At 31.6% G+C, this 11,955-nt stretch overlaps 1 protein-coding gene across 2 annotated transcripts in view; it reads right to left on the bottom strand.

The window, feature by feature from the left end:
* Window positions 1–1,356: 1,356 nt before the first annotated feature.
* LOC129798673 (exostosin-1) overlaps window positions 1,357–11,955 on the bottom strand; it is a 94,895-nt gene continuing 84,296 nt past the window's right edge. For both annotated transcript variants that reach the window (XM_055841944.1, XM_055841943.1), the window contains exons 8-9: window positions 6,955–7,026; window positions 1,357–2,206 (exon numbers count right to left, since the gene is read on the bottom strand). In XM_055841944.1, the coding sequence (XP_055697919.1) occupies window positions 2,098–2,206; window positions 6,955–7,026 (181 nt within the window). In that variant the 3' untranslated portion in view covers window positions 1,357–2,097. The remainder of the gene's footprint in view (window positions 2,207–6,954; window positions 7,027–11,955) is intronic.

Raw genomic sequence — 11,955 nt, 5'->3', positions numbered from 1 at the left:
TTTTGCTGCACATTTTTAATTTTTTTGCTGATGCAGTCGAATATTTTTACTGCTCATTTTTAATTTTTTACTGACCATATTTTCTTTATGCAGACCATTTTTAATTTTTTGCTAATTAATTTTTAATTTTTTACTGATCAACTCGAATATATCTACTGATCAATTCGAAGTTTTTACTGACCAAATTTAACTTTTTACTGACAAAATTTTACTTTTTACTGACAAAATTGAAAATTTTTGCTGATTATTTCGAATTATTTGCTGATCAAATTTGATTTTCTGCTGACCACTTTTGACTTTTTACTGACCATTTGTTTTTTTGCCATTAAGAATCCGACCTTGGTTTTGTTCCATCACGTCACAATGATTTTTTATTAATACTTTTATATTTTTCCTATTTTGCCTTACATTATCCCATATATCTCAGGTTCTAGTTAACAGAACATAAAAAATGTGGGGGTCGTTAGAAAGCTCATTAGCTGTGCTTTAATTTTAATGATTACAAAAAACTTTGTAAAACCACTCCTTCAGGGTGTAAAATTGGAGTTTCTCTAATAATTACCAAAAAATGCTCTTAAAGTGAGGTTTTAAAAATTTGTATAAAATAAACTAAACAAAATATTAAAAATTAATTGATACCAGGCGATAGGCACCACTTAGGACTACAATTTTGCTCATCCAAGACATCGCGCTCCGATCACTCTAAATGCCTCATTTGTTGGTTTTTGCCATTTTCCAAAAATATGACGTACCTATTTTAGAGCAAATTTCCTAAAGATTTCTGAAAAAATATCTTTTAAAACTTATGTGAAACATATATAAATGTTGAGATTCTTCTTTAAATCGATCGGGGGACCATCAACATGATTTTCATTAACATCACTAATCATCATTCAGCTGCGAGAAGAAACCCCTAAACATTTCGTAAATACATTTCAATGACTTTAGATCATAGTTTCATTTAAAATTAACCTCTACTAAAAATAGTATTAGATGGATGGATGGAAATAAATAGAAACAAAAATTGAATACTTAAAGGAAAATTGGGAGCTTTTAACGAGGGTTGATTTAAATCGGAACTTTAAATCGGAATTTGGAAAATTCGCTAATTGGCTCTAAGAAATGGGCGTGGCCTAATTTATTTATGGGCGGGGTCTAAAGACAATTATTATAAGAATATCTTTTCCCTGCGAAACATGAAATTGAAAAAATATTGCAAAGTGTAACATTATCTTCGGTTTTTACTATTTTCTCGGTAGAATAAAAGATATTATGCGTATTTAATTTTTTTTTCGTATTTTGTGTATGAGTGTAAAGTCATCAGTGTAAATTTGTTTTAAAATCGACTGCGATATATTTATTTTCTTTTTATTCGGGTTGCAATGTATTTGAATGGTTTGATATTTTTTCCTGTAAATATTTGTTTCAGTTCCCTTTCTAGCTATTATCTTTATATCCCTTTTACAATAATGTACATCTTTTTCTTTACGTCATTACTTCTCTACTCCGAGTAATCATCCCATATAAAATATGTGTCATAAGTTTCCATTAGATTTTGGTAGACATTCTCCTGTGCAAAAGTCAAAATAGAAGTTATTCCGTTTTTTTATAAAAATAAAAAATAAAAAAAATCAAAATCTCTTTTTTCATTAAAAGCTCATAAAAATTTTATGTGGAACAGTTTCTTTTTTCTTTACTTTTCTATTTATAGAATTCGTCAAATAATCTCTATATACTGACTTTTTCTTTCACCTCTTCCCCCTACAATCATAGCTATTTACACTAAATACGTATAAAATTATGTAATACACTGTTGTCAGACACGATAACGAAAAAAATAAAAACATCTCTACAATTGTTTATCAACTAGCTTATGGCATTTTTCACATTTGAATTTTGGTTAGTAACAAGTCAGAGAATTTATCGCAATATTCTAAGCGAAAATTCTACTATTCACAGTTGTTACGATCCTTATTCAATTTTATAATTATTTTTGCTCAATAATTTTCTCAAGCACGTCACAAAATGAACTATATTTTCTCATAGCAGCACTCATTTATCATCCTATTTTCACTTTTTAAAATTGTAAATGTATCGCTAGCTACCAACTAATTCTATTTGATGATATTTTTTCCTCAAATTTGATACAGGATCACGATATAAAACAGGATCGAGCCGTAAATTGGATCGCAAAAGTGGCATATATCTGCAAAAATTTATTATAAAGAACATCTCATGCAAAATTATGAACATATTTCTAAAGTGGATTAACAATTATTCACCAGTGATTCATTTCCATTATTGTAATTTAAATTAATATTGTGATATTTGTGCGTCGCCACAAGAAAACCATTTTTTCGCCTTTAGGCTATAATTCTTGTGAGCAACGCATATGCAATTGCAACTAGGGTTAATTAAGCAGCTTGAAATAGAGAGAATTTATGCTCTGATTTTGGCATTTTGAGAATCTGCTCTGGTTCGTCTGAGGGTCATTTTGTGACGGAAACCTCCCTTTCAACGATTTCTAAATAGCCCCATCTATCTGGCCCTCAGACAGACCAGAAGTCCAGCGTTTAAAGTGTTCTATTTGTAGCCCAGAAAGGAAGAACTAAACCACGACAAGGATGCGAAGAAGCAGTTGAAAGCCCTTAAGGAGTACTGGAGACGCAGAGTAGCAAGAAACATTAGCAGTTTATTAAAGCCCACGGGCGCTTTAATGAACTCCTCCCTCCCTTTCTGGAGAATTTTAAAGAACAAAATAAAAGTCTACAAAAAGATTTACGGTGTTTTCCTGGGCCTATTCGTTCATGTGATCTTCCCTTCCATTGCAAGTCAATGGAGGGTGCTTAGGCTTACAATGCATCAGAAGGTTCTGCTGTCTCATCAGAATCGTAACAATATCTACTCAAAAGTCGAAGACATTACCCTCAGAATTTTTCATATATTTTGTCCTTAATAGTATTGTTTTAAAAACCTATTGATTTGTTTTTTTATAAAGAGAAATAAGCAATGGCCAAAAGAGGTAATTGCTCAGAAGCATTTCCCCACATATGGCCACTTAAGCAAAATTCCTGAAATTAATGTAGTTGGATAAAAAATTCAACTATCAGAATTTCAATATATTCGCTTTAAAACTGAACAATTTATCCTCTAACATTTGTTTTATATTCTTTAAAATTTTAGTTTCGAAAGTCAATTAGTTTACATTTTCAAATGAAATTTACCAATGGCAAAAAAGGCATTTTTTAGAAGAAGTTCTCTACTTGTGGACACTTTTTTGCAACACGAAGAACTTTTTTTCGTTTTGTGGAGTTTTTCGAAAAGATGTTGACTAAACAAAATTAATTGTACGCACCCCATAACGTTTGACAAGTACCTCCCATGATTAACTTTAATTGTCACTCAATTTGCGCACTGTTGAAGAAATGGAAATAATTCTAGTTTAAAACAGATTTTACTACTGTTTCATTACGTGCCAAAGTGCTATTTCTCATGTTTTTCTACGCCCATTGCAAATGGCCATAAATTTACCGTGAAAATGAATTTTGAATGGGTTTTAACTAGCAGAAAGCAGATATTTATCCTGTATTTTTTGCCAATTAAATTCAATTTTACAACACAATAGTAATAGTTCTATAACAAATTGGAATGGCCTGTAGCAATAAAGAGTGTAGTATTCTTAAAGAAATGATTTATAAACTTATTTATTACAAATTTGTCAAAAGATGTTCCTTCACATCAAATGAGGAAACTCAGGTATGAAAGAGCATCCTTTTGACAATTCTTCATTGAAAAGGTTACAAAGCTCTTGGCGAAAAAACTTTAATTGAAACTACGAATTATCAAAATTAGTTTCTGCAAGTAAAATCTAGTAGGGGACAGTGGGGTACCTTTGATGATTCAAGCTTTGAACAACTCAATTTTTCCTACACTTCCTTATATTTGGACTATTAATAAATAATTTTATTTTAGAAGCTTTGTAGTTATTTTACACTGAAGGTACCCTAAATAAATACTAAGATGGCAGTGGACATTGAATCAAAAATTTTCACCAATCAGCGAACAGAAAAAGATAATAAAATGTTTTTTTTAGCTTATTTTTGCTTAATGTTCAATAATAATAACATCAGAAATTATTAGCATTCAGAATAAGGTACATTTTAAACTAAATATAAGCACTTTTTTGTGCTCTTATTTGTACACTTCCTACTCTTCAATGGTTATAACTTTTTAAAAAATAGTGAAGAATATTTGTTTTTATGTTTCAAAATTTAATTTAAATAAAATTTCGATAAACCTAGAATAGTTCGTAAGCTGAAAGCTTGCTAAAACTCACAAAAAAAGACTTTTCTATGAAGAAAATCCTGGGAAAATGATGAGAAATTGTATGAAAAAGCTCTTAAGAGTCTCAAAAGGTTTACTTTCCGCAGTTTTTTTTTCTCAAAATTTACCAAAACTTTATCATTAAACCGATTTTGATTATTTTAGGCAGATGCAAAGAGAAAGTTTGATTATAAGACAACATTGTTTTTTTAAAAATAGTTTTTGTAAAGTTTCTTTGAAAAACTCCTCACTATAATGGTGCTATCCCAATGAAAAATTAAAATGTTATTTTTAACATTTTATTTTTCTCAAGTGCCTCTGCATTATCGACTTTTTTTTATATTAGTTCCTGTCTCGACTATTTCGCTAGTCCTTGCTGTGTTCTAAAACCACAAAACCGTCGTGACAGGAACGAACCACTACAAATAAAAGTCGATTAGGTTAGAAGTACTTGAGAACAGTAAAGTTCTTTAAAAAAAAAACATGTAGAGGAAAGCGCGTTACATTCGGACATCCAAAGCTTCGAACATACTCATTTTTTCAATATGTTTTTAATGAATTTATTGTTCATTATGATATTATATTACCTGAGATTCTTTACAATCTCAGTTGTGTTTAATACCTAGTCCAATGCCTCAAATTTCCTGAGTAGAACCATGTGTCAAATCCATTAGCGACATAGAAAAAATTTGAGGTGTTTGAAGATTGAGTCCGTACGTAGGCCTTCAGGCTACGCATATATTCTAGTTTCGAACACTTCATGTTTTTCCCATATTCCTTTAATATAAGATTGACATTTTTCCGGGAAATGTGTGACTTAAGGGGTTACATGGGTCTCTCAGGTAAAAAAATCTTTATTTTTTATTTTTTTACCTTATAGTTTAGCACTCGAAAAATATTTTCTGAAAATTTCAAGTCAATCGGAGCAAAACTCTCGGAGGTAGAGCAGTTTTAGTTATGCATTCCGCTCGCGCGCGCATATTGTTGTAAAACTTTAAACGCGTTTTTCTCAAAACACCGTTTTACAATGCCGTAGTCAAGATTACTTAAGAGTCTACTGAACCGATCTTTCTGAAATTTTGCATCCTTGTTTTGAGAAGTATTATCTACTGTTTGAACGAAGGATTTGCACTTTCTTTAATCAGAACCATTTCTACAATACAAAATGTGTTGAAAAATAGGGTAAAATTGATGCTTTTTTACAAAAACTTTTGCCAAAAATCTAAATTTTGTTTTTTTGAAAAAATCCTTCGTTCATCCAGGGGTCCAACTAATCCTTTAACAGAGTATATTTGGTTTTTCTTTTTATTTCAGATGAACCTACTGGGAGAAATCCTGTCTACCCCAAGGTCTGTTTTTTGAGGAATGGTTCCGAAAATCAGCTATCAACGGTCGAATTTTCAATTTTTTTTTTTTAATTTTGTTCTAAAGTTACTCTTTCATATCCCAAAAGTTGGAATTTCTGAATTACTTTCGACACAATAAATTATTATCAGAAAAAAATTTCTATTTTTTGACCTGAGAGACCCATGTAACCCCTTAAAAAGACTAGCTATTGATTAAAATATATTACCGTCAGATTAATTAAAGGAATATGGGAAAAATATAAAGTGTTCGAAGCTAGAGTATGTCTGAGGTCTGAAAGCCCTCCTCTACATTTTTCATTGGATTTGAATTAAAAATAGAATAAATCCATTTTAAATTCAAATTAAATGATTTTAAAGGCCCTTTTTTGTGAATATGGCCTTAGGGAGAGATAAATCTTAAAGTTTATTTTTACTAATAATAATAATAATAATAATATATTTCTGATTCTTGTCCTTGTACATAGATTAGTCCAATAATGGGGCTGTACATAAAGTAATATTGTGATAATTGTATGTATTTGAACTTAAGATTATGAGTTTTAATGTAATTTATTGTATGTTATTTATTTATAGTAATGTTTTGTAATTTATAGAAAATCGTGTACGAAGCGAGTAACGGTCTCTCCCGTACTACGCCCTTGTACCATATGAATTTTGTCAAACGAAAATCATTTCAAGTGAAGTATATTCTTAAATATAACAACATTTAAGCATATAATTCAGTCGAGATGAAATTTTACATTAAAAATTGTAATTCTTACGTTGATAATCAGTCGAGTTACTTAATATCGACCGTGTAGTTCTGCAAAATCATTGAACGAAATTACAGGGAGAGGAGATACATAATCTGCAGAAACCTTTAGGAAAATTAATTTACTTCCCCAATTTTTTTTTCGTTAGAAGTGCTACACAAAGTTAAAGCCCCGAAGACAATGGAAATTGGAAAATGTCGCATTGCATTGGCGGTATTTCTGTTTTATCGAGAAGACAGCAAAGGGAGCAAGAGATAAGTCTCTTTCTTTTTTTCCATTGTTCATTGTTATGAATATTAAGAAAGATTTTATTTGAGGAAAAGTCATAAAGATTTTTCAAGGTACATTTCATGAAAAATAATTGAATGACTTTTACTGTAAACTTCTTAATTTCAGCTTTTAAAACTTGTCAAAAACAATACTGGAACAGAAAAGTCATTGAAAAATTTATTTTTGCTTGCGAAGAATTGTTAATCCACCTTTTAAAATAATTTAAATAAAAAAGAACTTACCCAAAAACCGCAGCAAATGTATTTAAGCAGCTTTGTCGTTGAATAAAATGATCAGGATCATTCCATGGTGATCTGAAAACAATTTTCAAATTGAATATCTCATTTTTACAATAATAGATAAATTGATTAAATTGGCAAAATAATTTAATTAAAAAAAATATTTTGTGAAATCTCAAATTCCATTTAATTTGGAGATTTTGGTGAGATTGCAATTAAAATGTGATTATCAGTTAAATCGCTTGAATATGGATAAATGTTTATTAAAGTTAAGTACACAGCAATTTTATCGTATAATCGATTTCATTAAAACACTAATGAATACATTTTATGCCTCACACGAGTAGCGTACATAATATATTCGTTATATATATTGTGTATCCTCATCTGTTTGAAATGTCGAAATTAGAAATGGAAATATACAAAGATAACAGACACTATTCTCCACTGGGACATAAATCATGTTGCTGAATATTATTATTTCATACAGCACCCAGGTAGTTACCCTATATGTGCCTCTATGGATAATGCAGACGAAATTAATTAACACAACATATTGACAAGTGCTTAATATTTTTTTCCAATGCAGGCAAAAAGCTAAGAGCTTTTTTTTCATTAAAACAAAATTTAATATGAAATTTTCCCATGAGGAAAATCTCAGAGAATATAGTCACTTAATACATAACAGTGCTTCAGCACATCATAATTTTGATTATTAATCCGCAAAAACTTATCGTAAAAGTTTATTGTTGAAATAATTTCGCTATTGCTGTGTTTTTTTTTTTGCTAGAATTTAGAACATTTTAAGCACACAATAAAATGGCACAGCTCTCTGTTTTATGATATTTTTCATTTTATAATTATTTTGTGCAATGCTCCTTCATACTCTTTATTCTAAAATGGCATTGAATATAACAAAGTCATTAAATTTATTTTATTTATGAAATTTTTAAAATCTGTTGACTTATTGTCAATATTAATAAGCTGAATATTGTTATTCATATCAACTTATTTTCACTGAAAAAAACTAAATTTCTTTTTTACGGGAGAAAAATATTGTATTGCAGAATTTTAGCGATTTTAACAACCAAACAATGACATTTATTTTATTTAAGGATTTAAAGATAAAAAAAGAGGTCTGTATTGGGGCGAGATTCTTAACAATATCACCTACAGGGAGTTCCGGCTTAAGTGACAACGGATTGAAAGAAATTGATATAAATTTTCCTACTAGGGTAAATTAAGCTAATTCAAAACCTGCTCCAAATGGAAATTGTTCGCTACTCCAAATGAAAACTGTTTTCACGATAAATACAGTACTAAATTACTTTATTTATATATTTTCTATACCACAGTTTCAATATTTAGTTAATTTTGCTCTAAATAAAGCGAAAATCTATTCATATTCACAAATTTTAAGTTATTAATTTCTCAGAAAAATTAAAAGTGTACCTTTTCACCATCGAATTTTTTATCGATCGACACAATAACATTTATGTCATATTTCTGGCTAAATTTAGTTAAATTAAGTGCTAATCTTTATTGTTAACGGTACGTGAAGTTTTCAAATGAAATAATTACCTATTTCGTGAACAAAAAGGGTTTTTCTGAAGTGTCTGCAAATGCTTCAATAGGAAACCCCAGAAATATAATTTTTTTTGAAGAGATTTTCCTATTGTTTTAGATGGGAAAGGAAAAAAGACCAAGAATAAGAACAAATCCTGCACTCAAGAGCAACTCAACAAGGTTTTGGAAGCCTTTCGTCGCGCTTTCACTTACACTGTTTGTCTCCAATTAGAAACTTTCCCTTGTCTCCATTTGGATTAATTTGTTTCCAATAGAAGCATTTTACATTCGCGTATTTTCTTGTATTTAAAAAGTTTTCAAATTATATTTAAAGAATTTGCACTAAACAGTAACATTCTGGAAGAGTCAAGGAGCAAATTTATGTAATTCTCTTCAGAAAAAATATGAACTTAATGTGTTGAATCTTCTGTCAAAGTTAAAGCGTCTGGAAATGGTTTTGAATTAGGACATTTACCCTATTGGGAGTTTATTTATAAAATAATTTTTGAAATGCCCCTAAATGTATGCAAATATTTTTACGCGGCAAATCTGAAATACATTTCTTATGTCTTCAGCATACCTTTTAGACCGGTAGAATTTCATGAAAGCCAAATTTATGTCCCTTTTTTCTAAAAAGATTTGCATGAGCCCACTCTTTTGGACTCAAAATTGGGCTGAACCAAATTTAATTTGTTGTGATGTTCAAAAGAAGAAGAAGAAGAGTACGAAAAAGGAGGGTAGACATAAGCAAAACTTTCAAGTGAATTTCGATTTTATGATTTTTTTTTGATCTACAAGATGTGCAGAAGCCATTTTGAACCGTTGACGCTGAAAATAGGCTAAAAAATAGGCGCTAAAAAATGTTTTGCATACATCGCGGCGTTTCCGTAACTTATTCCAAAGATCTCTCCTGTAAGTATGCAATTTTTTTGTCACTGAAGTGAATTCGCGGGCTTTTTTACGGTCCTGAAATCGCAACTCGCTGTACTACAATCCTAAAAAAAATTCATATCCTCCGATCGGCTCTAAATTTTGCCAAAGTGTGCTTCGTCCTCTTTTGATTACGAATGCACGGAGTTCAGGGATGATTATGCACACAAAATTATGCATGTTTGCCTACCATTGGGAGCAAATTTGTGAAATAATTTTTGAAAGATCTCTAAATGTATGCAATATTTTACAGTAGACTCTCGCTCAATCGGCTCTTTTTCAATCGGGTGCTAAATTTTGTTGACGATTTTGTTCAAATTTGTTCAAATTCGCTGTATTTCCCTATTTCCCCTTGTTTTATCGTGATTCTTAAAATTTGAGCGCTTTTTGTGGAATTTATAATGATTTTGATGTCCAAATCTCTTGATAATTTGGATGACATTTTGCCCCATATGCCCGATTAAGACAGTCTACTGTACATGGTAAATTTGGAATGCACTTAATATGAACCGCTGGCGCTAAAAATAGCCCGAGAAATTGGCGCCAACAATATACATACATCGAGGCGTTCCTGTAACTTATTCGAGAGGAATCTCCTGAGCTTATGCAAATTTTCTAGGTACGTAAAGCCATTTCGCGCGGTTTTCTACGGTCCCGAAAATGTGCATAATCCCTGGACCTCGTTTATAGGGAGTTCCGGCTTAAGAAAAAACGGATTAAAAAAATCTGATATGAATTGCCAACTATTAGGAGCTAATTATAAAATTATTTTTATAATTCCCCTAAATGTATGCAATTTTTTATACGGTTTTTTAATGCGGAACCGTTGGAGCTGATAAATAGGCTGAAAACTTGGGGCCAAAAATGTTTTGCATACATCGAGGCGTTTCTGTAACTTATTCCATAGATATCTCCTGCGAATATGCAATTTTTCTGTGTCACTGGAGTTAACTCACGGGCTCTTTTCGGTCCCGAAAAATTCTTTTGAAACGGAACTCCCCATACATATACACTGAGAAAAAAATGGAAGTGCGATTAATTTTTCTTCCTTATAATTTTAAAACACTTTTTAGGTAAAAAAATTATCAACATTTTTTAATGTTAATTTTATACTTTTTTAAGGTTAACATTAACATGAAAAAGGGTAACTTTAACCCCCAATACAACTAATAAGGGTATTATTCACACCGATTTTGGATCAATATTGCAGAGTAAAATTAACATTTCCGAAATGTTATTTTAAGTTTTTCGGATTTCTTTCAGTGTAGAGGCCAAACGGTTAAGGATAGAGGCTTGGTACCTTCAGGGGACTCCTTCTTTCCCATAAGTCGATCCTGGGACCATTAACATGCCCCACATTTTCCCCTATTTTTTTTCAATTTTTGGATATGTTTGAGAGATTTCCAAGGCGGACATTTCGTCTTTACACGAAAATCCCATTGGCTCCGTTCAGTAAAATCCTTTCGAAGAGACAAAGCCACTCCAAAACCAAGCCAAACCCATTTGAAAATCTACCGGAAGCCAAAATGCAAGTTCACGTACTCGCCGCTTTAGCGCTATTATTCTACCATGTCGAATTTCGATATTCTTGACGCTTCAATCGTCAACAATGTCAACAAGAGTGTGCAAACATTTGCTGCAAAAAGTGATTTTTTGAGTAGTTTTGTGAAATTTCAGGATGACAGAAAGTTTGAATCTCAATTTTTTTAAGATAAATGTCCTTTTCATGAACTTGTTTAGTTTTGTGTAACTCGTCGGTTTAAACGTTCCAACTTCCAACGGGTTTTTAGGTAAGTTCTCTCTAATTTACCTTCGAATCGGTAAAGAAAAAACCTCAACCGGAGAGAGTACTCAAATCGGGAAGGTTATTACTGAACGAGAGGATTGAATCCTTTTGTTCAGTAATAACCTTCCCGATTTGAGAACTCTCTCCAGTTTTTCCTTTACCGATTCGAAGAAGGTATATCAGAGAGAAGTTACCTAAAACCCGTTGGAAGTTCGATCGTTTAAACCGACGAGTTACACAAAAATGAGCAACCCCGAGCAAAGATCCTAAAATGGACATCTCATTGAGTGAAAGTGCAATTAAGACGTTCTGCCATCCTGAATTTCCACAAAACTACACAAAAATTCACTTTTTGCAGCAAACTTTGCACACTGTTGTTAATATTGTTGACGATTGAAGAGTCAAGAATATCGAAATTCGAAATGGCAGAACTCAGCACTCAAGCGGCGAGTACGTGAACTTGCACTTTAGGCTTCCGGTAAATTTTCGAATAGGCTTGGCTTGGCTTTGGAGTGGCTTTGCCTCTTCGAAAGGTTATTACTTGTAAACCTTCAGAGGGACACTCTCGGGATGCACCTCTGGTCCTCTTGAAAACCTTTTACAGACTACTCTCTCAAGCGCCTCACCGAGCCTACCCAACCTGTTCTCTTCTCTCCTGATAGCGCCATCTATCGCATTCACCGAGTCAAAATAACGATAATTCCGTATTACGTTTACATACT

Source organism: Phlebotomus papatasi, chromosome 1 (assembly GCF_024763615.1).
Source record: "Phlebotomus papatasi isolate M1 chromosome 1, Ppap_2.1, whole genome shotgun sequence".
Classification (NCBI taxonomy): Eukaryota; Metazoa; Arthropoda; class Insecta; order Diptera; family Psychodidae; genus Phlebotomus; species Phlebotomus papatasi.
Note: the sequence above shows the minus strand (reverse complement) of the source record. Positions and strands in the feature narration are given on the sequence as shown.